Genomic DNA, 27,961 nt, shown 5'->3' on the forward strand with positions numbered 1-27,961 from the left:
CCCATGACCTTCTCTCCTGTTGTTCTCCTCCAGTAGTAAAAGGTCCGACACGAGGTTCGCTGTTCACAGAGGCTGAGAAGACACACAGAAGTGGGAGGACATGCAGGGGAGTTTAGCACCAGGGAAGCCAGAGAAACAAGAGTTTACTGCAGCCAGTTCCGCTGACAACGTCAAACGCACCGAGAGGAACAAATAAAAAGTAAGCACAGGGTTGAGCTGCATGGAGGTCACCAAGGAGTTAGAGAGAGTTCCTTATTTGGGTGGCTGATGTGGTGAGGAAAAGCAGGCAGCGAGCCCACAGAGGATGACTCTGAGAAGCCTGGCCATGTGCACACAGGGATTCCTAGGTAGAGGGAAGGAGGCTTTGTCTCCTGTTAACCGAGACTGTGGAGTTGGTTTACTGATGTAAAATGGAAAGGGTCTAGTTGAGAGGAAGGAAGCTGATGGCACAAGAGATTAAGGAGACATTTATTACGTGACATTCCGGAGGAAGGGGAAAGAGCGTAACAACAAAACACAGTGCATGGGGCTGGCTCCCATAGGCGGGAGGGGCACCCAGAGAGGAGAAAGGACAAAGGTCATTCGGGAACTGGACTGTCATTCGGGTAGTGATGGGGGTTACTGCCCAAAGGGTTTACTTCTGGAAAATTCTAGAACTCTTTGTTCTCTTCAGATGTGGGACCAGTGGTGATTTAGGAAAACAAATGAAAGAAAGTGGAACAAACAAACAAGGAAAAAAAAAACCCACCAAAAATTAATTTCCAATTACGTAGAGTTTGAGTCCCTTTCTCTCTTTAAATTGCTAATTGACAGCCAGCTGTAGCCTTTTAGAGGAGGCCAGCGCAGGGAACACTTACTCCGCAGGCTGTAAGTGACCATCAGAGCCACTGTTACTGTTACAGTTTTGTTCTACACATGGACACGATATGTTCTTAGAGTTACTGCTTATCCTCTACAATTCTGAGTTATTTGAGATTAATACCAAATCTCTTTCCATCTTTATATTCTTCTTTTTCTTCTTCTGTTTTTTTTTTGTTTGTTTGTTTGTTTTTTATGACAGGGTTTCTTTGTGTAGCCCTGCCTGTCTTGGAACTTGCTCTGTAGATCAGGATGACCTCAAACTCATAGATATTCACCTGCCTCTGCCTCCCAACTGCTGGAATTACAGGCGTGCGCCACCACTGCCCAGACCACCCTTGTATTCTATTTTTAAAATTAATTTATTTTTATTTTATACACATTGGTATTTTGTCATGAGTGTTAGATCCCCTGGAATTGGAATTAAAGACAGCTGTGAGCAGCCATGTGGGTGCTGGGAATTGAACTCAGGTCCTCTAGAAGAACAACCAGTGCTCTTAACCACCGAGCCATCTCTCCAGGCCCCCTGCTTTGTATTCTTATACCACCAAACAGAATTGTTTCTAAATACCAATTGGTTTAAAAAAAATTTATTTGCATAATCTTTCTTTGTAACTGTTGGCAATAATGATATTTTATTCATATACTTAGATTATGCATATATGTAAATTATATTATAGCACTTGATTCTTTACTCCAGCCATGACCTTAAAATCTTCTATCAGGTAAATCAAAATAAAATAAAAATTGCCTTCCATCAAATAAAACTCTTCATTGATAAATTTTCAAACTATTTTTTCCTCTTAAATCTTATATTTTTGGTTGTGAGCCCAGCCTTTAACAGCTGAGCCATTTCTTCAGCCCTCCTCTTAAATCTTATGTCCTCTTTTAGACCTAGTTTATGAAGTAGTAAGATTTTATTATAAACTGGAAACTCAAATTTTAAACATCTAGAATAATAAAACATATGTATATCTTTAAGCTTGGATGCGTGTTGGGGTGGCTGTAGAGATTTTGCAGTGGTTATGAACACTGACTGATCTTCCAGAGGACCTGGGTTTAATTCCCAGCATCCTCATGGTAGCTCACAGCTGTCAATAACTTTAGTTCAGGGTGGCTGGGGTTGGGGATGGGGGAGGATCTACTGCCCTCTTCTGGCTTCCACAGGTACTGCATGCACATGGTGCACAGCCAGACATGCAGGCAAAACACCCATACACAGAAAATACATTTTTTAAAAAACTCTATATGTGTGTGTGTGTGTGTGTGTGTGTTTCTGTGTACTGAACCCAGGACCTTGCATTTTTTGATCAAACACTCTACCACTGACCTACCCTCTGGCTCAGTATAGACTTACAGTCTCCATCCATGAGCCTTTAGTTAAGAAACAATCGGGCATATAGCGCATGATTTCATATTCCCTAAAGTTACCACACAAAGGAGAAATACTAAAATGTGACAAATGCACCGAGAGCTTTAGTCATATAAGTAATTCAAGAGACAACAAAGGCATTAGACAAATACTTAGGGGGTACCATCTACCTGCAAATTATTACTCCAAGTCCTATGTATTATTAACAATATTAATATGAATGCTTCAATGAGCAAAATCCCTGTGCTTTTTTACTTACTAGGGGTAGGAAGAGATAAAGAGACCATAAATAAATGTATCAGATACTGTGAAGAAATGTAACTCAGAGAAATGAGATTTTAAAAAAAGGTGGGGAAGGGTTTGAAAGTGGTAGACAAGAAAGAGGCTGCTACCCAAAAGCCATGGAAGCCTCTGTGGCAAGTTGACATTTGAGAGGAAGTCTGAGTGAGGGGTAACGTCACTGTCAGAGGGAAGTGATGGGAACACCTAACATGGCATCCTTGGTATGTAGAAATATGTTTTGGCATGTTAGATGAGCAAGTTGGCCAATGGGGTTGGAACAGGGGCGAGAGAAGGACCAGAGGAGTCTATGGAAGTCAGAGGGCTTTTTACCTGGGCCTGCAGACACTAGCTAGCTCTAGGAACATGGGCAGATATGTATGAGCTTTCAAATATACAGTAAGCTCCCATAACAACTGACAGCCAATGGCTCTATGTGTGGTCTTCAATCACTAGTGACAACTGTTGACAGAATGGTCCAATGAATTGCCAGTCACCTTAACCAAGGTTTCCAAACATTCATGTTTAGCTTTCTTTTCTATGCATGTATGTATGCATGCATGCATTTTTCTCAATTGTTTAAGAGTAAATCACAGAAACGATGACCCTGTAGTCCTAAATATTTTAACATATCTTTTTTGGAACAAGAAATTCTCTTTAAAATCTATAATACAACCATCAACATCTGAAAATTAACATTTACAGAGTTACTATTTAACATCTTGTCATCACTCTTGATCATGACTTCTGTGGCAAAACAAAACAACCACAAAAAAACCAAGACAAATATATTAGAGTAGTGATATTTTTCCTTTATGCTCACATAATATGCAATCAAGTCAGATCTTTCCTCAGATTTCTTAAAAATTATGTGTATGTGTGCATGTGCCTCTCTCTATGTATGCACATGCACACTTGTGTGGGTGTCTTCTGAGGCTGGACGGTGTCAGATGCCCTGAAACTGAGTCACAGGTTGTTGTGAGCCATCTGATGTGGGTGCTGGGGACAAACTAGGATCCTCTGCAGTGGCCCCAAGGGCTGCTTCTTAACTGCTGAGTCGTCTCTCCAGCCCCTAAAGTCTGAATTTTGAGGTATATTTAAGGCATCAGCATATTTTTTAATTCTACAGACAGACAAGTTATTCTGTGGGTCCCAGTCTGAACCTGTGTTTTCCCCATGATTTAGGTGATGCTTTGGGCTGCTGACTTCTGAAGAGAGGGTCCTATCGGGGCATTCGCTGCTTAGATTCATCACTGGCATCATTAGTTTCGGTCACTTGGTTAAGTGTTGTGTGCCAGTTCTCAGTACTTGGAAAGACACCATTTTATCTTTTATAACAACCAGGCCAGGAGATAAATGCTCCAAAATCTGAAGCTTTTTGAGTATCATGTCTTCTTCAAGAATTTCTGAATTTCAGATTAGAGATGTCTTATTTTGGTGGCTGCCAAATGGATAACCTTTCTTTCCTTCTCTGCTTACTTGTGCGTGTGTGCAAGCATGCATGCGCGTGTGCGTGAGTACTGGGGACTGAACCCAATGCATCACGCATGTGAAGTGAGTGTTCTCACTGAGCTAGATTTCTAGCCCAAACTAACTACTTTTTCCTAATCTCATTTTCCTTTCTCTATCAGTTGGCACTATGCTGAGAAAACAGGTTTCCTTTCTTTCTGTGTGGCTCTATGAACTTGTGGAGTATTGGAGTTTATGTTATCTTTGTTTATTATAATTGCTGACGTAGATGCTCAAATGACTTTAAACTCAATGAACTCTCCCAACAAGATGGCTTCTCTGTCTTTTGACTTGCCCCCTACCATTCCTTGAACACCTTCTGGCACTAGAATTGTCTTCCAGGCTCATTTTTCCCCGTCCTTGTCCCTGAACCAGCCATTTCTCCGCAGGACCTCTTGGTAGCAGGATGTATCACCCTCTGTTCCTCTAGATCAAAGATTATCCAATACCTTTTGTTGAATCCATCCCGCCAACTGCAAACAGTGTTCCAACAGTTGACTTGCGAGGTTTCGTCCGAGGACTCTGCAACATGGGTCGTCTCTCAGGTAATAAGTGGTACTTCATTGCTTCCATAATGAGCTTCTGACATTCTATGTCATCCCGAAAAAGTGCATTGTTCTCCATGTCTGCCAGGAACTAGGAAAGAACAGGATATCTGTACAATAAAGGCGTAAGATATGCTTCTTAATCCACTGTTTTGTTCTACTGATTGGCTTATTTCAGGGATTTTATTTTAGTTTTGTGACAGGGTCTTACTATGTGGCCCTGGGTGGTCTGGGATTCATGATACAGACCAGGCTAGTAATGAACTCCAGATTCTCCTGTCTCAGCCTCTCAGCATTGAAATTATAGGGGCACCAGCTTATCCCTGCCTCTGCCTCCTGAGGGCAGGGACTAAAGGTGTACATCACGCTCCCCTGCCCTGTGTGTGTTGTTTCTGGGGCAGAAACTCACATAGACTGGCCTTGAACTCAATCTATGGCCCAGGCTGACCCTGAACTTCTGGTCCTCCTGCTTCAGCTTTCTAGGTCCTGAGACTATAGGCAGGAGCTGCCACAACTAGATCATTAATGCCTTCTTAGCATGTTCTGAAATCTGGTATGTTTAGTCTCCCCTCATCAAGTTTCATGGCTTTCTTGGATATCTCAGGTTTAGTTTTCCATGTCAATTTAAGAATCATCTAGCTATCTTTTATTATCTTGGCTTTTTGGTGTGAACTGTACTGTACTGTATTAGTTAGAGCGAACATACACTTTATGATATTAGGTCTTTCTATTTAAGGGGCCTTTTCACTTGTATGATTTTTCTTTACTGTCTTTGCCTTCGTGTTATTAACTTTATTCTTACACATGTAATTATTTTTATTGCCCATTTCGACTGATTATTGTGACTTGTACTTCAGCCTGGCACTTTACCAGACTCACTGTGCTCCAGCTGTGTCCCCTCACTCTTCTCCGACTAGGAATAGTCCGGCATCTTTTTCTGGGTGGACGCCAGTTAGTTCAGCTAATGGGTTTATCATACTGCCCGAACTTTCAATGTAGCAGTGAATCACTGGGTAAAATGGAACCTCTCTGCTTCTGGCGGGCGTTCAGCAGGTATTAGTGTTTTCCTGTTTCAGACTGTAGCCGCTGCAGCCTTGTGTGGTCTGGTTTGATTTAGGCTGCCTCCATTTCCCCTGCTTTAGTGTTCCAATTAAGAATCGGCACCGATTTTTCCTCAAACGTCTTTCACAGATCTATTTATAAGATCATATTATTTTTTCTTTTAAGCTAGTGATGTAATGATTTCCTGATAGATTCCTTGTTAATTGTTCTTTTGTTGTTGTTCTTGGAAAAGTTTCCCTGGCCAGAGTATATTACCCTTTAAAACAGTGTAACCATAGCCTATTAATTAGCCTGTTGGGCAGAGGGTACATATCATATGTAATCCAATGAGTTGACGTTCAGTAAATGTACCAAGTGGACAGGGTTGATGCATTTCTTTCACTCAGGTAGATCCCAGAGTTTCTCTTAATTGTCATATCCATCTGCCACCTCCTGCCCCAAACATTAATCTATCCATACAGATTGCCTTGTCTGCGTATTTCATACAAACAAAATCATACATGCCCTCTATGTCTTGCTTATATTATTCAGCATATTCTTTCGGCTTGTCCGTGGTGTAGCATGTATCAGTTTTGCTGCTTTGCTGTTGAATACTATTCTACTGGCTCTGTTCCACTCCATCCATTCAGCAACTAATGGACACTCAGGTTGCTTCCTGTGTGGAAATACTATAAACAGTGCTCATCGTTGTGTGGGGATATGCTGATTTCTCGTGGGTGGATAACTAGCTAAAATCATCCTTCACTTTAAAGGAACCTCAAAACTGCTTTTCAAAGTGTCTGCACTACACTCCCGTCCCCACTAGCACCTTGCGAGGCTTCCTTTTCCACACACCCTCCCCACCGTGCCCAGGTCAGCCAGCTGGAGAAGCAGAAAAGTGGGTTTTCCTTTGCATTTCCTTAATGGCTAACAATGCTGAGAATATGTGTAGGCTTTGATAACTGAAGAGAGATCTGGTGGATCTCTATGGGTTTGAGGCCAGGCTGGTCTATGGAGTGAGTTCCAAGACAGCCAAGGCTACGCAGAGAAATGCTGTCTCAAAAAACAAAACAAATAAACAACAACAAAAAGCCTGTGGCATTTGGTAAGCATGTGTTGTAAGCCAAAAGAAAAATAATCTCAGCAAGACACAAGTCTCATGACCTGGACCAGCTTTTCCCATGAACACAAAACATAAACTTAGCACAGAAGCCATTAGTGGATATGCATGGAGTTGGCTCATTTAGATTACTGTTAGTGCTAGTATTAATTCTGATATAATGACCTTAGTGCTTTCTAAATAAAAATAAATGTGAAATAAAACACAGGCAGGCAGTAAAGTCTCAGGAGATTTTATAGGAACTGCAATTTGAAGTAAAACATATTTTTTAACATGCTTATAAGTTCTGTAGTTTATTAAAACTAGATTAGTGAATTTAAGTAAAGAAATGGATAATATAAAAATTATAAAGCAATTAATTCATGAACAACAATAATCAAGTATAGTGCAGCAGGTAATCTATTGTTTGGGAGAGTACTATGATTGGCTAAACTATAAAATATGATTCTAATACACTTTTGCTTTTTTTATGAATTCCAAATGCCTGTTTGCCATAATCAGTGGCGAATCATTAAAATAAAAGTCTCTGGAAAATGAGACATTTTGATTGTGTAGATTCTTCACTCTTGTGTCCTTTGTTTTGTTTCGGAGACAGGATTTCTCTGTAGCCAGGCAGCCAGGCTGGCCTCGAATGCAGATTCACCTGCCCCTGCCTTCCACATGCTGGGACTGAAGATGTGCACCACCACCACTCAGCTTATCTGCACCCTTGTAGTTGTTTCTCAAGACTATTTTTAGAAATCTGTCCCCTCAAAACACATATAGAAAGAGAACGACTTATCCATATTGCATAAAACTTGATCAACTCTAAAGTTTGTCTTGTCATAGCACCAATAATTGTAGTCCTTTTTCCTTCTTGAATTGAGTTCATTTTTAGAAGAATTCCAGGCAAGGGTAAAACATAATGACTGCGAACACTTTCTTGTTTTGATTATTCAGTGTCTTCCGAAACGGTCACTTGGGAGACTGGGAGACAGCTCAGTTGGTAAAATGTCAGCCACACAACCATGCTCTTGAATTCAGATCTCCAGTTCCCACACAAAAGCTGGGTACCAGGTCATGGATCTATAAGTTCAGCACTGGGTGGGCTGGAGACAGGTGGATCCCTCGAGCTCACTGGTCAATCAGTCTGGCCACAGGGATGAGCTCCGGATTCAGTGAGAGATCCTGTCTTAAAAAATATGGTGAGGAGTGACCAAGAAGACATGTGCTGTTGGCTCCTGGCCTCTACAAGCGCTCACATTCATGCGTGTGCATCTACAGAGATGTGTGGATACATACAAGCAAGTATACACAGCACTTAAGTGTGTGCACACACATATAAGCAGAATTTATTTTCAAAAGATCACTTGGGGATCTTATGAGATGGCTCAGTGAGTAAAACCCTTGCTATGCAAGTCTGATGAGCTGAGTTTCAACCATGGAATCTACCTAAGGCAGGTGAGAACACGCCCCGTGAAGTTTTCCTCTGACCTCCACATGCACACTATGGAATGTGTGCCCCTCCCTCATCACACATGCATGTACATACACACAAGTCCATATACAAAAAAAAAGGATCACTTGGGTAGCATACCATAATTATATATATCATTTCTCCCGTCATTTACAATATCTAGTTGATAACACTACAATAAAATTAATATTTGGAAACTGATGACAAAATCTCATTTACTTGATATTGAGAAAATACCACTTCACAAATGTAAATTCTTTAGGTTACTATACCTAATTACAGTTTTAAAAATAGTCATTAATTACTCAGTAGTACTTGGCAATTTTAACAATTGTTATATTTCCCTACCTTTTAAAGTAAAACATACGAATCTAACTTCAGAATTCTACTTGCTAACTAATTCTATAATTTTGTTTTTCACTTTCATCACTGAAACTCAAATCCAAACCTAAAAACCTCACAAGTACTCATCCCTAATTGGGACCTGTATAACACACACACACACAGACACACAGACACAGACACACACACAGAGACACACACAGACCACACACACACACACACACAGACACACACTGGGAAATTTATTACTTCTCCTCCCCCCCACAACTCAAGGAACACTGTGGAAGGGGGCCAGAAAGACTATAAAAGCTAGAGGACAGGGAAGACTGCCACAAAATAGTTCTGGACATGGCAGTGCTAACGTGTCTATGCTTGCCTGCATAAGATCTCTGCAAGAATAAGCCCATCAAGGTTCCAGTGAGGATGGAGGAGGGGCTCACAAGGATCTTACTTTAGCTGAGGGGCTTTTGGCAAATGACAGTCACTGAGGAAGGCACTGTCAGTTCCCTATAGCCATGTAGTGCCTAGTAGATTGCCTATGGGCCAGTGGATGGTCCTATATCCGTGCACAGATGGCAGCATCAACTGTCCTCAGTGGTTATAGTCTGTGTGTGTGGTCCTTGAGGAGTTGGAGGAGGCTAATAGTGGATATAATCTAATTACAATGTATTCTACTTATACAGGAAGCTACCAATGGTGTGTGTGTTTGGGGTGTGTGTGTTTGTGTTAGTTACTCTGTCAACAGAGTAACTAAGTGTTGCAATACAGTATTCTCCTTGTAGGAAAGAAAACCATAGCTCAGAGAGGTGAAATGACTGTTGACACTGTGCAGCGCACTGCGGCCAACTCAATCATATGTGCTCTTCCATTACTACCACCCACCATGGACAGGGGTTCTCAAACCTGAGGGTGCACCCGAATCAGTGCAGGGCTTATCAAATCACCTTTCTAGGGTCCATCTCAAAAGTTCACAGGCACTATGGGTCCTATACTTCAAGAACCAACTGGCTAATCCACTGAGTCCCCCCTCCTTACTTGTCTTCTCTGTAGCATCAGATGACATAGTACTTCTTCCTCCTCAGTCATGGAATCAAGTTCTAGTAACTCCAGTCACTTGGTTAGGTTGGTGATGGCCACTAAACCTTAGTGTTTCCTAGGGTCCAGTCCTAGCACCTTTGCATTCTCCCTGGCCAGTATCATTCTTTTGCTTTGGGCTAAAACATGCTGGTAAATCTTCCCATTTTTTTTTTTCTCTTAAAATTCTGAGGATTCAAGATGTAAGGTGCCAAGCAATTTTGGGAAAATGGTTCTCCCATTCCCTCCCCCACGCTACATGACACCGCTCACTCTATCCCTTGTCTCGATGACATCACCTTCACTAACCTCATTCTACAAATAGGATCACATTGGGCCCTTCTTCTTACCCAGTCATTAAGTTTTGTCAGTTTCTGGTAATTTCTCTCTGGCACTGCCTGAGTGTCTTCTTTGCCTGGCTGAACTCCGACTGCCTTTCTCATAGGTCTCTAGTGTAGACCTGATTCATTCTCTAGTGCCTTTACAGTTGTTGCCCCCAAACAGAATTACGCAATGCCATTTCTATTATAAAAACCTTCCATCATTCCTCATTGCTTTTAAGATAAAGCCCAACTCCTTGGCATGACTAGAGGTTCTTCATAATCTGGTTTAAGTCCCTCTCTAATTTCACCTTTTGATATCACCCCTCTTTATTTTAGGGCTCCAGTCAAGTAAGCATTCTTCAAATCCCATAATGTATGCTTCACACCAGTGCACAATCTGGTCTCTTTCCTGAACATGTCCCCCCAGCCCCCGCCGCCATGCTTTTGGTGGCTAACACAAGATGCAGATCACATGACATTTAAGGAAGTTCACTCTGGTTCTCTGCCATCTTTTTGGGGGGGAGGGGTACTCATTTTTTCCATGTTGCGTTTATTCACCTATCTCTTCAGAGACTCTTCTTACTACTTTATAACCATACCTAGCTTGCATTCTGTTTCCTTCTTTGTTTTTATTTTTGTTTTTTTCAAGACAGGGTTTCTCTGTAACTTTGGAGCCTTCCTGGAACTAGCTCTTGTAGACCAGGTTGGCCTTGAAATCACAGAGATCCGCCTGCTCCCGAGTGCTAGAATTAAAGGTGTGCACCACCACTGTCCGGCTCTGGTTTCCTTCTTAACCCAAACCCTGCAATTTTATACACAGCGTGTTTAACACAGAGAATGGGCACAGAGCAATACGTGGGTTCAAATCCTAGCTCTGACTCTCAGGAACTCCACGTTAATCGAGTAGTAAGGGCGAGCAGAGTCACAGTCGAGAAGACAACGCACAGTTACTCTGTTGTAGTATGGAGCTGTGGTTCTGAAATCTGGTTTTACTTGCTTAATGCTTTGCCTGTGTCCCAGGTGTTGGACTTAATGATCTCCCATCTTTCTAAGGACTCAGGGAAATGTTCTGTCCCTAAGTTCCTGGGAACAGGAGTTTTAAAGGTTGGTGAGAGGCCTGCCATGTTGGAAGTACCCTTTAAATTGCAGAACTGAACTACATTTCCAGGATATGATTATACAGGATCTTCCTACTAAGATCTTCCATATTTTACTTTCTTTCATTCAGAAAAGAATAAGAAAGAATATCTGCCAGGAAAAAAGAAAACTTTAAGAACCCTCTTTAAACCTGATTTCAAGAGAAATCCTTTACTACGCTGCTTTTCCTGAATTGCCATCCACTTAGGCAGTTCCGCTTGTGAACAGGGAGGGCTGAGCACGAGGCCTTGGCAGTGACTTTTGGTTTTGCTAGGTAGAGTGCAAACTTCCACTCACAGTAGCCAGAAATGATGCATTAGCTGCAAAATTAATACAAAGAAGGCAGTATCTGTGGCAGTTTAAATAATAAGAAAAAGAAAAGAAGGCCAAGCCTGAATCAGTGAGAACTCTCACCTCCTCTGCGCTCAAGGCCTCTTTCTCTATTCAATGCCCGAGACAGGAAGGAGAAAATGCTGGGGAAATTCCTACATATTCCAGTGAAAACTGCACAGAGGGGAAATCGTGCAAGTCTGTAATGACTGACGACTCTGAACACACTGGCGAGAGGCCTCAGTTTGAAGCTATGGCATTATTTATAGCACATTATGTTTCACAGATTGCATTTCTCTTATATAATCCCGAGACAGCCAGATAAGAGGAACCTCTGCTTGATAAGAATCCCTGCCATCCCTGCTTCCCAGATGGGAGGCCGTGGTAGAGAATACGCCAAGTCAAGCCAAAGCTTCCGGTGTCAGAGCCCAGCGGCCTGTCGGTACCTAACCAGCATGCGGCAATGGGCTGATCTAGAACTTCTGGCTCTTATTACTAAGTTACCTCCGGTTATCAGGACAGGTTGATAGTATAGTCCAATAAAATTGCTAACTCGAAATCAACAGTGCTCCTCAATCAATGTAAGTTAGATAACTTGACCCTCTGAACTGCAAACAGAAGCAGCATTTTGTTGGTTTAATGTCTTTTAACTGATACATTCCGCAGGAATACGTGTATAAATTACTTTGACAGACTAGCCAAAGAAAAACACCTGTAGACGAGTGCCAATTAATTACCTGTGGTGCAAGGAGAGGTAGCCTAATATAAGCCAAAAGTTTACTGAGATCTTTCCGCCTCTGCTCCAAATCGTGCCGGACCCAAGTAAGAAGTGCGTTCAGTATTGTCTCCTCATTAGGGATGTTCATGTCGTCGCTGGCCAAGAGCTTTGCGATTTCATTGGCTGGGAGTAAGACAAACTCCTGGTTCCTGATTACTTCCATGAAATGTTCCTAGCGGGGGAAAAAGGCAAATAAATGAGATTATTCCATTTAGCCTTCACTATTTACGTGAAAGAAGCTAAATTTTTTATATTAGGTGTCCAGAATACTTTGTGCTTTAGACACAATTTTATAGCCACCCGTTAGGAAAGAAAGCCGGGAGAAACACTAACCTGTACCTCTCGTTAAATGTGTGAGTAGAAACATTGTCGGCTCGCTACACTATGAAGTGGACCTATGACATTTATTTACTGCATTGCTCAAGTTAGGGAATAGTTTGGATGAAGTTTCTGAAGGGAGATTGAAAAATGAAGTAAACACCAAGGAGAAGGAGCAATATCAGGTTTGTAAGGAATTTAGGCAGCAGCGAAGGTGCTTCTGACCCAGGAATTGGCTCTAAGCTGACCAGGCTTCCTAAGAGTCTAGATCAAAGGCCTATATCCTGTCATGGCAGAAGACTTTAAGCTTATTCTACAACCAAAGCAGACATTAATGTGTTGTTCTGAGCTGTTTTGTTTTAAAGACAGGGTCTGCCTACACAGCCCAGGCTGGCCTTGAACTTGAGGTTCTTCTGGGATCATGGAGATGTGCGACCACACAGAGCTCAAAAACATTCCTATGATTTTTAGAAGACCACCCAGGATTTCAGGTCTACTTAGAAAACTCAAATCTCTTCTAATCTGATTTATGCAGAGTTAGTTTGCTATTAGCAAAAAGAACCAAAGCAAACTGTTAAGCTAGCATGTCCTAGGAGCAGGACCTGGGACTGCGCATGACTGAGTCCTGATTGCATGGTAGAATCAAAACCTCTGCGACTGGAAATGGGACACTAGACATGCCCAAGGAGTGAAACAACTTGTTTATCATTATCATGTTAATTGATCTGGAGAGAAAGAAATCTTCTCTAAAAATCTCTTCCTTTAAGCATATGCACGCGTTTGTGTCTGTGTGTGGGTGCAGCATCTGCGGAGGCCAGAAGCTAGTGTCATGGTAGTTGTGAGCCATCTTGTACACAGCCGCAGCTCCATCTCTCCAGCCTGAAGGAAAGAAATCTCACCCTCTCTGCTTTGAAGTCTCTAAGTCTTAACGAATAACGGATATAAATACAAACTCCAGACGTGATCTTGTAATGTTTCTCTTACACTTCCTAATGCACTGTCTGCCTCGGCACGCAGGGTTTTAGTGAAATAGCTAACACTGCTTAAATGAGAGCCAGAGATAAGGCCTATCAATAACTATCTTCCAGATTAAAATGAGAATCATATTTTCCATTTAGCCTGTGGTAACCCAAGCGAGATACTGATCTGAAATCTATCTTGGGCTGACGTTCCTTTCAGCAGAGTCTTAGGAGGAAAACCATTCATGAATAATTAACTAAATTCAATTGCTCCAATTCATCATGATTTGTTAAAAGATACCAAAGTGAATCTACTTTATATGATTGATTATCATTTTCAGGAACATATTTTAATAAAATCTCAGTGCTGGAATGGCTTCAAGCAAACTGTTCTACTCAATTGCTGACTGACATTTTAAGATGATTTGGGAACACACAGCAAGAGCCAAAAATGATCAAAACTAGGCTGGGGCTGTAGCTCGGTAGAGAAGGGTTTGCCTGGCATGGGTGAGACCTGGGGTTCAACCCCCAGCGCTGTAAAACCCCCCAGCCTGGTCATCCCACCTGACATGTGAATACTTAAGAAATACTTTGCACAATGGGAAACAAAGCCAAATCTTTACAATACAAATGCTTCTCTTAGTATCAGTTTATAGTATAATAGACCAAATGTCCAGCTCTAGAAAGTCATAGCTCAATGATTATTAAGCAGGCAATAAGAATTTGGAAGAAGATCACATAGTTGTATGTAAAGATATTTAATATATAATGTTGGGTGAAAGTCTTGAGATGTAAATAGTATTTCTGGTCATTTAACGATATGGTGTGGCTAGGCATGGTGGCACAAACCTGCGATTCCAGCTTTGAGGAGCAGGAGGCAGGAGGACTGTGGATTTGAGGCCAGCCTGGGTCCAAGTATGGCTAGGCAACACCTTTGCACAACACTAATGTGATTGCTGCTCTACTTCCCTATGGTATTAGCTGCATTTCATCAGGATGAGGAGGCTGCATGACAAACTGTTCCTGTGTCTGTTTCGGAGGGATGCCCTTTTCACCCCAGCCTAATTTATACTGCATGGGAGCTGAGCTTTTCAACGGTTACACAATACTACTGGGGCAAGCTTAAACACAAAATTCCTTTCAAAAGCATGGCTTTGCTTTAAAGTAGCTATTTTAGAAGAATTCAATGATTTTTTTTTTAAAAAAAAACATTTTCTAGACTGAAAAATCACATTTAGAATTGTAAAAGTCAAGGCTGCTTGCTTCATAAGAAACTCTAGTGATATGAAGTAGTTGTAATGATAAGCTAATCTAGAGGGTTCTAAATGAAATGCTCCAGGTCATGTTCAGAGGCAATGGAGTAGTGGAACAGAAGTTTCCAGACTCTGGCCTCCCCAGGAGCTCACACCCGTTCCTGCCCGTGCTATGCAGGATGTATGCGTGTGCCCTGTGTGCCGACCTGCACTGACTGAACCCACTGCCCAGCAGCGTGCTTGTCCTCCTACTTCCAACCTGTTTTACGGAAGAAGCAGCCACCAACCTACCAGGCGCTTGCCAGAGGCGCCCTTTCCCCCTTCAGAATCGTTTCTTAAGCAAATGAAATTACTGAGGGATTTATTTAAACTGGAGATTGAATTTTGCTTTACATTCTTATTCGGTTCCCATAGCAACATTCAAATCAGACAATCTGCCTCTAAATTACTTATTGTTATTAGAGTTCCATCGAGTTTCTCTATTGAAACTAAGTAATGTCAAGTAATGACCTTGACATAAAAAAATCTACTGCGACTAATTGGCTATGAAAATAGCTCTAAAAACATCCAGCTAATTCCAATTGAATTTGCATCTAAACCTTGGAGCAGCAATCATGCCTGTACTGTAAACAACAGGAGTGACCTAAATGCATACAAATGTTTTCACATGTGTACAAAGTCCTTCCTAGGAAAGAGAGCTTGGCCGGGGTGTGTGTGTGTGTGTGTGTGTGTGTGTGTGTGTGTGTGAGATGTGGCTCAGGGAAGAGAGAACTGACTTTGTTTGTTTTGTTCTTTTTGTTTGTTTTTTTTGAGACAGGGTTTCTCTGTAGCCTTTGGGGTCTGTCCTGGAACTAGCGCTTGTAGACCAGGCTGGCCATGACGTCATAGAGACCCACCTGCCTCTGCCTTCTGAGTGCTGGGATTAAAGGCGTGTGCCAGCACTGCCCGGCAAGAACTGACTCTTGCAAGTTGTCCTCTGACCTCCATGTGTGCACTTGCTCACACTTAAATATATGTAATAAAAATATAATATTAACAAAAAGGAAGATATTAAGTTATAAACTTAGTAGGAAGAAAACAAACCAAGAGGTGTTTTATTTACTTACATTTATCTTATTCCAGAAGGTGTTTAAAACTGCAGATATGAAGTCAAAAAATGAGGGGCTGGAGAGGTGGCTCAGCAGTTAAGACCACTGGCTACTCTTCTAGAGGAACCAGGTTCGATTCCCAGCACCCATAGAGCAGCTAACTCCAGTTCCAGGGAATCCAACACCCACTTCTGACCTTCACAGGCACCAGGCATGCAAGTGGTGCACTAACGTCCATAGGCAATACACTCATACACATTAGAGAAAGAAATGGGAATCTACAAAGAAGTAAGGTGAAGTGGGTAGATTCAAAGGACTTAATTTAAAAATACTGAGCTCGCACTGCATAGTGCCGTGCTGCTGTGCAGAGTTTTCACCAGATCATCCATGTTCCATGATCTCTCAGGCTGCTGAATCAGAACCTCCTCTGATTTCTTTTGAACACACAATTCTCGCACTTAATAAGGGTATTGTTCTACGTGGTGGCAAGCCCTGCGTGTAATCAGAGGCCTCTGAAGTAGGAGGCCTCCCATTCATCCTTTCTTCTTACACTGTATCACAATACTACAACCACCGTGAGCAGTTTCCACCAGTGACTCCGTGACGGGTCTGAAGTCTACCCACGGCTGCAGTGGAATGTTGAGGAAACCCCACTTCTACAGCGGCACACCTGCCATGAGATTCTCCATCAGGAGACATTCCGCTAGTTTCCTTTCCCCAGCTCAGGGCCGCATCACGAACTTGAACCTCAAAACCACATGAAGCCAGTAACAGGGAGATAAGCTTTTGAAGGTAAGAAATGGGGTGACGAAGATTCTGATTTTCAGAAAATACATACCATAGTGTAGTTGTGGGCCACTTTATGCAAATCTGTGCAGCCTTGGGCATCGGCAAAAGAACGGATTCCAAGGCAATTGGACGGGTGCAGCTGCTTCATTAGAAATTTACAGCACGCTTCCACAACCTGGGAGAGCTGGAGAAGGCACGCGGTAGACAGTAGACTCTCGATGTTATCCTCTTTTAGTTCAAGGCGACCTAACAGGAGGAAATTCCATCAATGAGGGAGAGGGAGCTTTGTGAGTCTTGTTTTCATACAATGACTGTTGTTAACAACGGATTTCTAAATAAAAGCTCATTCACACATTACAGACCCTAAAGGTTTAATATTAAATGTGAATAATTTATCCCTTTGTGACCTCTACTTAAAAAAAAATGGCAGCTGGGATGGTGGCGCACACCTTTAATCCTAGCACGCCGGAGGCAGAGGCAGGTGGATCTCTGTGAGTCTGAGAACAGCCTGGTCTACAAAGAGAGTTCCAGGACAGCCTGGGCTGTTACACAGAGAAACCCTTAAAAAACAAAACAAAACAAAACAAAATCAACCAACTAACCAAACAAACAAAAAACTCAAAGCAGGAAAAAAAAGAAGAATGCTTATTTTCAGAATTTTTAAATGTTATATTAACTAGTAACTAATATCTAGGATTATATAACTCTTAAATTTTAAATGTAAAATTTTGTCTATATTACATAGCTCACAGAGAGAGGGGGAGAGAGACTGTATGTAATTGTGTGTGTGTGTGTGTGTGCATGTGGAGTGCAGAGAGGGCATCAAGCACCTTGTTTTATCTTCCTTTGCTTGATTTCCAAGACAGGGTCTCCCACGGAACATGGCGCTCATAGTTTTTTTACTTTGGCAGGCCAGCCAGCAAAATCCTGCCTCTACCCTCCAGTACTGGGGTTACAGATACATACATCCACATCCAAATTTTATGTGGGTGCTGGTGATTTTGAACTTAGGTCCTCATTTTGCAAAACAACTGCTCTTATTTACTGAGTAATTTTCCCAAACCCAACTCAATGTGATTACTTGTGGTATTTTTATGCCTCTGGTCTCCATAGTCATCTGCTACACTCACAAGTACAGGTACACACACACACACACACACACACACACACACACAAATTAAAAAAATCTTCAAAAACATTCACAAGCTTCATCCTGATAATCATTTAAAAGGTTTTAACATAGAGATTTTTAACCAATACAGAACAGCATCCGAGACAGTGATGCCCATAACAGAACTAAACTGAACTACAGATTGCTTTATTCAGAGAGAGAAATTTGAACTCTCGGAGAAGTAAGAAGGCTTTTTTTGAGGAACTATTTGAGGCCAGCCTTGGCTACACATTGAGTTCAATGTCAGCTTGAATATATGACACCTTGTTCGAGAAACACAAACAGAAGAGAAAGGCAAACAAATCAAAGCTAAAATCAAAATACATAAGTCTAAAGGGTTTTCGTTTATTTTCTGACTTGTTACCTGTGTATGCGTACTGAATTAAGGACCACAAGGAGTTCGGTTCCACGCCTTCCATCTTTATTTCTTCTTGCCTTGCCTCCCTGACATCATTAGTAAACATAGCAGCGAAATAATCTGAGACGGAGGAGAGCACCAGTCTGAGGATACATCAGAAAAGCAATCAATGAGTACATTAAAGCTGAGTGTTCATTAATAAATGCATCCTCTTCCTGGTTCCTCTGGCACTCACAGCAGTGCACAGTACCAGCAAATGTACCGCACCTTTGACAAAGCCCTTTGTGCTCAACTTCCTGCTTTTGAATAATAAATTACTATTGCCGAAAATTTCCTGCTGAGATAAATGGTTTTCCTATGCAAACACCACTTTATGACATCTTTTAAAAAAAGTTATAAGTACTTGGTATTAAGTTGACTGTATATATGGAAAGAAAAATATAAAGGTTATTTTTCTGTTTGTCAGTTTTGAAAGTAACCGAAACCATTTGGGGCAGAAGTGAACATGTAGAACATACTTGAAAATGGTGTTAGCAAATATTATAATATTTCAAGCTTTTAATACTTTTGTTGTTGTTGTTGTTACAGTCTGGTATAGTTAATAAAAAAAGGTGGTAAATACTATAGAACAAAAAAAATAGGCCAAAGATAGATGGTGTCACTCGGGCAGAGACTGGTTGCTTAAAATTATTATTATTGAGGGAGGTGAAGACTTTAGTTCTGGAGGTGCCGGGATAGCACTGGGGAGAAGGAGCCCACGGTAGTGTCCAGGCAGCCCGAGGGCTCTGTGAGGCTACTGCCAGTGAGCAGGGAGAGCAGAGGACAGAGCACCAGAGGGGCAACGGTAAGCTGGGTTGCGCAGGTCGCCAAATGTACTTTGGTTTTCAACTCAGTGACCTGGGAGTCGCTGAAAGCTGTTCAGTGCAGGGGAGGAGGGGGCAGAGAGCCCGTGGGGTCATCTGAGTGAGTGGTGGGGTCAGCAGACGCCTGGCTGAGATGATGAGCTCAGCTCAGAGCCTCTGGGAATTCCATGCTGAAATCTCTTCTCTAAGAGACCATGTTCATAACCCAGGCTTTTTATCACACGAATTTGTCAATAAATGCATGCTAACTGACAGCTATAAACTCAAGGGTTTTACAAAAACTTTTGGACAATGCTAATTGCTATTGAAAAACATAAAATAATCTTTGTGATCGTAGTGGTAATTAACAATGAATAACTTAGCGAATATAAAATTATCAGAAGAAAATGAATCTTTCTTTCCTAAACATTTTTCTTTCTTTTTACCTTAAGAAATATGCCATTTGTGTTAAAGGATCCCCACCTCCACTCTTATTTTTCATACTTCATAGAGATCAGCAAAAACAAAATTAGGGAATACACAGGGATTTTAAAACCTGCTAATGGGCAGGAGTGTGCCTAAGTGGTCAGGGTACACGTTCAGCATGCAGGCCTGGGTTCATTGCACAGCGTTAAAAAAGGAAAAGAAAAACTGTTACGATTCCATGAATTCTATTCTGTGAGATGTTTTGCTTCTGGCTATACAAACTCTAATTTCCATAAAGCTTATTTAAAGTATTTAACAAGTATTTAATATGCAGGAAAACTGTTTATTATAGCCGATATCTACAACAAACAATCTTGACTGATGTGAGGCTAATGCCTGTGTTTTCGCAAAAGACGACAGGGATATTTATGTTGAGTAATTTCATGTGTGGTGTTCTTTCAGACACTCTGAGTTGGATCCCTCCCTGAAGTCTAAGGGGTGCGTCATCTCACCACATATAAGTTATCTAGGGAATATTTCACATGGACAGAAGTTCTCAAAGTCATTACCTGTGAGCTGGAATCCTGCGATCGCCAGCGACTAAAATGACATCGCACAATTGCTTATGTCTCAAGTAGTTCTCCATTTTTTTAAATGTTTGCTCTGCATGGTTAAGGGCTTGGAAGAATTCATCTGATGAGCATGGCTCCATAGTATGGCAGGATGACAGTGTCTGACTGCTGTTGGAAGTCCTGAAACAAGAAAACACACATTGTACACAATCACCATGTCATGAAAGTTTCCCCCACTGTCCCTTTAAAGTCTTCACATGCAATATAAGAAACAATGTCACCAGTCAGTATCAGAGGATAACTGCTCATTGTCTTAAAGGTGTTTTTCTGTACAGGGCCTCACAGCATAACCCAGGCTCACCTCAAATTCTAGCCATCTTTGCCTCAGTGTATCACATCTGGGACTACAAGCATGTATGACTTACTACTTTGTGTTTTTAAATCAACGATGCTTGGGTATGTGTATCTTGTTAACACATGAACGAGGGTGCCACCTGCAGCTAGAGCTACACGTATTCTTTGTGTTGCCAGTTTTGAGTTCTCTCTGGTGAACTCTGGGACTATGCTGAAAAATAGCCGAGCTACAGTCATGCTGATGGATGCTATCTCTTAATATATTTAATGGTGTCATTATTATTTTATTTGAGATGCAAATTATCCTTTACTTAAAAATGGGTTATTTTCAGCTGGGCAGTGGTGGTTCACGCCTTTAATCCCAGCACTTGGGAGGCAGAGACAGACAGATCTCTATGAGTTCGAGGCCAGCCTGGTCTACAAGAGCTAGTTCCAGAACAGGCTCCAAAAACTACAGAGAAACCCTGTCTTGAAAAACAAAACACAAACCAACAAAAAGGGTTATTTTCATAGGTTATCAATAAAATACACTACCTTATAGTTGTGTGGCTGAGGCAGTCTGTGGGGCCACTGGCAGTGGGACCAGGATTTATCCCTAGTGTTTGAACTGGCTTTTTGGAGTTCATTCTTTTTGGAGGGATACCTTGCTCAGTCTAGATATAGAGGGGAGGCTTTGCTCCTAGATGCACTAGACTAGGTTGACTCCCATGGGAAGCCTTATCCTCTCTGAGGAGTGGATGGGGGGTGAGGTGGAGGAAAGGCTGGGGGAGTGGGAGGAGGAGAGGAACTGGGAGCTGGGATTGGTATGTAAAATGAGAAAAGATTGGTTTTTAAAAAATTACTAATTAATTAAAACAGCACGGTAAATAATTCTCTCAAAAACTCAGATAACCAGTAATATATATTTAAAAGGCTAAATTAGTTTAAAGTAACTCGAAGGGCTGGAATCCAGAGCATGTGTGCCAGAAAGGACCACTGTATCTAATGGCCTAGGACCATTGGAGTCAGTCAATACCCAGGCAGCATTCAGCTTAGCTCTTATTCCTCAGCGGCTCTGTGGAATGCTTTATTGAATTAAGCTTCAGCATATTGGAAGGTAATTTTCTTAATATAACTAATAGCCCTATCAAAAAAGAAAAAAAATCAGATTCTTACTTCTTAAAGTAAGAGCATTTGAAACAGACAAAATTAGTAAGTTCCTTGCCAAGAGTTTGTTCATGCTTGTAGAGACTGCTGTTTGGCAAATGCCTTTTCCTCCTGGCAGGCAGCTAGACTGTATTCCCAGCCTGTCCTACGCAGGTGTGTTCTGAGGGAGGGGGCAATGCATGTATTAGGATCTTAAGGGTGGGAGAAAAAGCACAGTATCTAATATTTATAAACCACAAATTCTTCCAAAATTGAAGTAAAGGAAGTATTCCTTTCCTAGGGCTCTGATCTTTGTGCCCATTTCTTATGCTTCATCCTAAATTAACAGTAATGACTAACCAATGAGTTGGCTGAAAGATCTGAGTCATAATCCAATCATAAACACCACGCAATGTTCACCTTTAAAAGCTCAGTCACTGTTAATACTATCATCATAAGTGATTGTCGTCTAACTGATATTGAGAGACTCACGGAGAGAGCACCCTGTCCACGGCTTTTACAGAACTGACAATGTGAACATTTCTCCACTCCGTCTTTTCCTCGTGCTCTAGTTTTGAGAGTTGATTCGGAGAGGACTGGAGAACAATTTAGGAAGGTTCTAGAGTTGTTACCCAATACAATAGCAACTGGCTGTTGTGAATCCATTTCAATTAAGAAAAACAAACACAAAGTTTTAATTTAATAAAATAAAAAATTCCTTTTTTCTGTAGTTGGAGTAGTCATACTTCAACTAAACATCCAATGTATAATCCCATGGGACTGGTGGCTATCATTACTTTATTTCTCTAAGTCTTATCTTCTTCACCATCAAAATAGGAGTAACACACAGTATTTTATTTTAGAGGATTACTTGTAGAGGATTGTTAGCTGAAACAATGCATGCATAGTCCACTTGGTAAATTCACAATCAAGGTACGTCACTGGCAGGAGAGGCCTGCTGTCTCAACCTTTTCCTGACATAATGCTGTCTCTTCGGTTGTCTTTTAAAAGATGATCCCCACTATTACTGATTTTTATAACTTAGTTTCATACTTCCTCTTTAAAACGGCCTTTAGTAAACCAAGCAGGCATCCTAACTGCCAACAGAAACATCTGGGGATAGGTCATTGTGGAGCACATCTGGGGATAGGTCATTGTGGAGCACATCTGGGGATAGGTCATTGTGGAGCACATAAAACACATTTCTCTCATTCTGCTTGATCGCGACAACAGAGGAACTTCGCCTAGCACCTCTGCCTAGTTTTGCTTACAGGATATTACTAAGATGGCAAATCATATTTCAAAGAACGGGACCAATCGAATCATTTGTGGGAGACCTTCACTGTAACGAATTACATATTGATGAATATTTCTTGGCTTCATTTTTAGGCTATGTCACTGAACTAGAAAATGGCTTTAAGTCAGGAAATGGCTGAACACAAAAGAAGGGGAAGGAACCAAAAGACTCGGATCACCAACTGTTCACCTCTTAACTCTCAAGGTGTGCGCTGTGACATCAAGACACTGCAGGGAACTTAGAAAGGACCCTTGGGGAAAGGGTCTGGAATTCGAACTCAAGCATTATAAGGCGGGAAATTCCTAACTGGCAACATGGCCCTGCACCTGTAATTCTCCAGATGTCAGAGGTACCTGCATGTGTATATACATACAATATGCGCATTACACCCCTCTCCACGCCCCTCTCTCTCTGGATAGGAGCTCACTATGTAGCCATGGCTGGCCTGGAACTCACTATAGACACCAGGCTGGCCTCAAACACGGAGACGGTCGACCTCTGCACCCCTAGTAACAGGAAGAAAGGCATGTGCCACCATGTCTAGTACAGTAGAATTTCTAAATAAAGTAATAGTTTTATTGAAGTTTTAAGAATTAACTTACAAGAATTACACTTGACTTTGAGTAGGTAAAAAGCTGCTTTGAAACTGTGGTTAGTCTGCCTGGCTCGCTCTCTGCATAAGTGGCTGATGCCTGGCACCTGCATTATAGCATGCGACACCTAGAGTCTGTCCCTCTGTAAAGGTGCAATTAATGAGCAGCGAATCTGTCAGCATCTCCCACAAATACTCACAATCACAAGCATAAAATAAAATGCAAATTTACTAATGTCAGCTATCAGTCTTTATTTTTTATGCACACTGCTCAGCATACTTAATGAATGCCCTAAATCTATTTAATAATTCATGAGGAATGTACAGACAGATCATACAATTTTTATTTATAAACTACAGACAAAAGCGGGAGTGGTGGCGCAGGCTTATAATCTCATCATTTAATAAGTAGAGGTAGGAGGACTGGAAGGTCAGTGCCAGCCTGAGCTACACGAAACCCTACCTCAAAAATCTTTTTTTTTTAAAGTGAAATGGACAAAAAATAGAGGTATAAAATAGAAATAGAAATTTAGATAGAGAATTGTGATTCCAGATGAGCATCATACGCTTCCCCAGGCAGAACACGACCAATGCTGGAACACAGAGGTGAAAGGATCCACTGGGTGCTCGTGAAGGCAACAAATGGGAAGTTTGCAAGGAAATGAGGAAGAAGGAGGCAGCTCTGTCCACTTCAGAGAGTGCTCCCTTCTCCCATCCAACTACTGACCAGCCCTGACCCTGTTTAGCTTCTGAGATAGGAGCATTCAGGGTAGCACGGCCATCAACAGGAGCTCTCCCTCCTAAGGACAAGACAGTTGTATGAAGAGTTCTATCGAGAGTTTCAGAATTATCTTTAAGTCAGGAATTGCAGCTCACTGGTAAAGCCCATGCTTAGCAAGGGTGAGACTCGTGGTTCACTACCCAAGACCCCTCAAAACAGAAAACACCTTGTCCCTTACCTTCTCAAGAAAAACACATTTTTATTTGGGGACTTTTTCCCACCTTCTATGGACACTAAGGCAAGTATATCTGTGGCAAAAGGTTAAAATGATTCTAAGAGTCGTAAGGAGCCAGTACGAAGGGGAAGGCTCAACAGGCACAACAACACTAGAGATGGCAATAGTCTTTGTGAAATGACTTTGACAATACAAATCAAGAACCTTAAAAACGCAAGGCAGCCCCAAGTCTCTGTCCTGAAGAAATAATGATCTGTGTATATAGATATTGATCTGCAGGGAAGATTTATTAAAGATTATTTAGGGGAAAATACTGCAAATAATCTAAATATTTGCTAAACAAAAGATGTACCTATACACAGAAACATGTTAAGCCTCCCATTTCTTTGAGACAGGGTTTCTCTGTGTAACAGCTCTGGTTGTCCTGAAACTCCCTCTGTAGACCAGGCTGGCCTCAAGCTCACAGAGATCTGCCTGCTGGGTGCTGGGATTAAAGGCGTGCGCTACCACTGCCTGGCATGTTAACCCACTTTTAAAAGGCTGAAGATGGGGTTAAGTAGAGGGCTGAGGTCAGGGAAGGGCTGCCCACTCAAGCACGAGACCTGAGTGTGGATCTCTAGCACTAGCACCCCACTAAAGATGCCTCTGTAACTGTGATCTTTACTTACTGCCCCAGCACCCCAGCACTCAACTCTGTGTTGCAACTCCTGCCTCCCCAGCCCTTTGTAAATATATCTTTTAAAAAATATATTTATTTATTTACTCCTTTTTCGAGTTTATAATATAATTGTAACATTTCTCCTTTTCTTTTCCTCCCTCCAAACCCTCCCACATACCTCTCCTAGCTCTCCCTCAATTTCATGGCCTCCTTTTTATTAACTGTTATTGCATGCATATATATATATGTATATATATATTCTTAAATATAACCTGCTCATTATTTTATGTGTGTGTATGTCTGAGTGTGCATATGTGCACCACATGTCTACAAGAGCCTGCAGAAGTCAGAAGAGGGCATTGGATCACCTGGAACTGGCTGGCGTTGCAGACAGTTGTGAGCTAGCATGGGTTTTGGAAATGAACCTGGCTGCTGAGCTATTTCTCCAGCCCCACGTTAAGATGGCATCTTAATATATAGTTCAGAGAGGCCCTCCTGCCTTTGCTTTCCAAGTGTGGCGATCACAGGCATATGCCACTATTCCCAACTACAACAGGCCTTTCGGCTCCAGGCTTTTAAAGGAAAAGAACCAGTGTGTGATACTTACTGATCACATTTTATTTTACTTGTATTTAATTTGAATCTGGGCAGGGAGGTTTTAAGGTTTTAGAACCATCCATGAAAACGATGATACACATGTGCCTGTACACACACAACACACATTGACCCATAACCGTGGAACTTTAGGAATGAGTATACTAATAGAACATAGACTAAAATGATTTGTCAAAGAATATCAGACGCACAGGTGACAGTGGACCAGTGGCCAAGGGCAGATAAACCTGTGCCTCGTAGGTTCATTCAGAGGCCCACACTCCTTTGCCTATCTTTTTCCACAGTGTAAGGATATCCTTTCTGTGTGCTCAGAGCTTACTCAGCTTCGAGTAAAGAAAAGCCTGGATGTGAGGCAAATGGGACAATTTGTGTATCTCTTATTCTGTCAGTGAAGACTCGGTCACGTGGCCACAACTACTTAGAAGAGACTCTAAATGGAGTCTCTACTTGAGTGTAGCCATGTGTCCAGCTGAAAGTCATTATTGTAGAACTAGAGAATAGACTTGAAGTTATAACAAAAAGTACAATAGGTTGATGGTGGGGCACACCTTTAATCCCAGCACACAGGAGGCAGAGGCAGGTGGATCTCGGAGTTTGAGGCCAACCTGGTCTACAGTGTGTTCCAGGACAACCATAGCCACACAGGGAAACCCTCTTTAAATGGTTTAGAGCAATGGCAGAGAGAGTGGTCAGAGGCCCAAACTCGGGCAGACCTTTCAGCCAGAATACAACTAACAGAACGTACTCCTTGCATGGGAGACTTGCAGCTGCTGCCTTCAGCTTCCACATCCATGATGGACGCTGGGATTCAAATTATGCAAAGCCACTCAGATGTTCTTCCCTATCCTAAAAATCCAAAAGTTCTGTTTAAGTTCTGATCTCTCTATTGATGACTGTTCAAAGAAGAAATTGTGTATCCTCACTGCATCTTTAATATTTTCAGATATCAACTTATTATGTTCAGAAGGTTATGTATAAGAGTCTGAAGACCGTCACTGCAACTTCTTTGACAACAGCAGCAATGGGCTTTGATTTGCTTATAGTAGAAGGACAACCACTTAGAGAACTTTGGCCATTTAAAAAGCTGAGGGTAACAAATGTATCCCCGTGACAAAGTTAAAAACTCCACCAGAAGACTGACAAGCATACAAATTGGATACATTTAATCTAGAAGAAAGTGGAGTCATAAAAGACAAAGCACATTCTAAACGCTTACATGTCCCCTCAGATCTAAAAACCAGACGTTTCCTTTTATTTTATACATTTTACTGAATAAATAGTACTTGTTTTTAAAGTTAAGTCTCTGAAGATGTGAGTTTTCCATCTTTCACCATGGTCTTGATCAACATGTTAGTTTTATATTCCTATAAATAGAAATATCAGTTCAAGATTCTTGAAGAATATACAATGGCTGCCTATTGTATATTGAATGTACAATATATTCTTTTATAAAAGAATATAAAAATCGTTTATCTCATAATTAACATTTTACCAATATAATTCAATGTGCACATAAAAAAGGGGATTCAATTTTAGTATTCATTGGTTACATAAACCACCTGTGATGTAAGGAAGTGTGTGTAAATTTTCCCAATATTACACATGTGCATAAATTTGATGCTAACATAATTTCCCTGGGTAGTAGATAGATGGCAATAGTTTCATAACCTAAGGTGGCAAAGAAATAAATGTTTTGTGTTTAAAAATTGTTTAAATATTCTTAACATATTGATTTTTTTTCAAAGGAAATAGTTATTTACTTTCACAGAAGAATTAGTAAAAATCATAAAATTAAAAATTCGGTATTTTATTTGTGGCAACAAGTACCCCCCCCAATATAACAGAATCATGTTTGTTCAGTTAATGTCAATATTAAAATTATTGATGGCTACTCTCCCCTTAGGATAAAGCCAAGTCATAAAGTAATCAAAAAAATTTAATTAAGTACACTATTTATTTAAGTAAAGAGACTGTCTTCTCTCCATTCTGCAGATGGTTACAGATGACTGACCTATGGTTTTACCCTCTCACAGATCAGAATTCCACGTCTGAGGGTGAGAGAAGAGGAGAAGGTGGTGACTATTCCCAAGCATGAGATGCTAGAATACATGAGTGCATGTGATCTCAATTCTTCAGAATGCCTACGCTGACAATAACCAACTTAGAGATTATAATAATCAAAGCCTGCAGAAACTTTAAAGGGGAAAAAGTAACCAAATGCCACGTGAGAAGTCATCTGTGCCTTTACTATCTAGAAACGCTTTAGAGTGAGGATGAGTCAGACGCTTTAACTTGTTACCTGGCATGCCAGACTGACCGAGAAAAATCCATCTTAAAGATAAGAACGATTCCAGGAGAGGAGGAATAAAATCATGAATTTATCAATGCTTTTCCTTTATTACAGTTCTTCTAACGCGTTTTCCT

At 41.3% G+C, this 27,961-nt stretch overlaps 1 protein-coding gene and 1 long non-coding RNA gene across 3 annotated transcripts in view; one reads left to right on the forward strand and one right to left on the reverse strand.

Moving 5' to 3' along the window:
• The window catches only part of Klhl5 (kelch like family member 5), a 69,006-nt gene that overhangs the window by 12,341 nt on the left and 28,704 nt on the right, over positions 1-27,961 (reverse strand). For both annotated transcript variants that reach the window (XM_087909001.1, XM_048414836.3), the window contains exons 2-6: positions 19,938-20,120; positions 18,107-18,243; positions 16,621-16,817; positions 12,124-12,336; positions 4,468-4,654 (exon numbers count right to left, since the gene is read on the reverse strand). In XM_087909001.1, the coding sequence (XP_087765127.1) occupies positions 4,468-4,654; positions 12,124-12,336; positions 16,621-16,817; positions 18,107-18,243; positions 19,938-20,080 (877 nt within the window). In that variant the 5' untranslated portion in view covers positions 20,081-20,120. The remainder of the gene's footprint in view (positions 1-4,467; positions 4,655-12,123; positions 12,337-16,620; positions 16,818-18,106; positions 18,244-19,937; positions 20,121-27,961) is intronic.
• Positions 38-27,935, forward strand: LOC125387347 (uncharacterized). Its single transcript, XR_007227833.3, has 3 exons — positions 38-199; positions 22,809-23,065; positions 27,571-27,935. It is a non-coding gene; the product is annotated as an uncharacterized LOC125387347 (long non-coding RNA).

The sequence above is a fragment of the Myodes glareolus genome, chromosome 8 (genome assembly GCF_982192425.1).
Source record: "Myodes glareolus chromosome 8, mMyoGla1.1, whole genome shotgun sequence".
Taxonomy (NCBI): Eukaryota; Metazoa; Chordata; class Mammalia; order Rodentia; family Cricetidae; genus Myodes; species Myodes glareolus.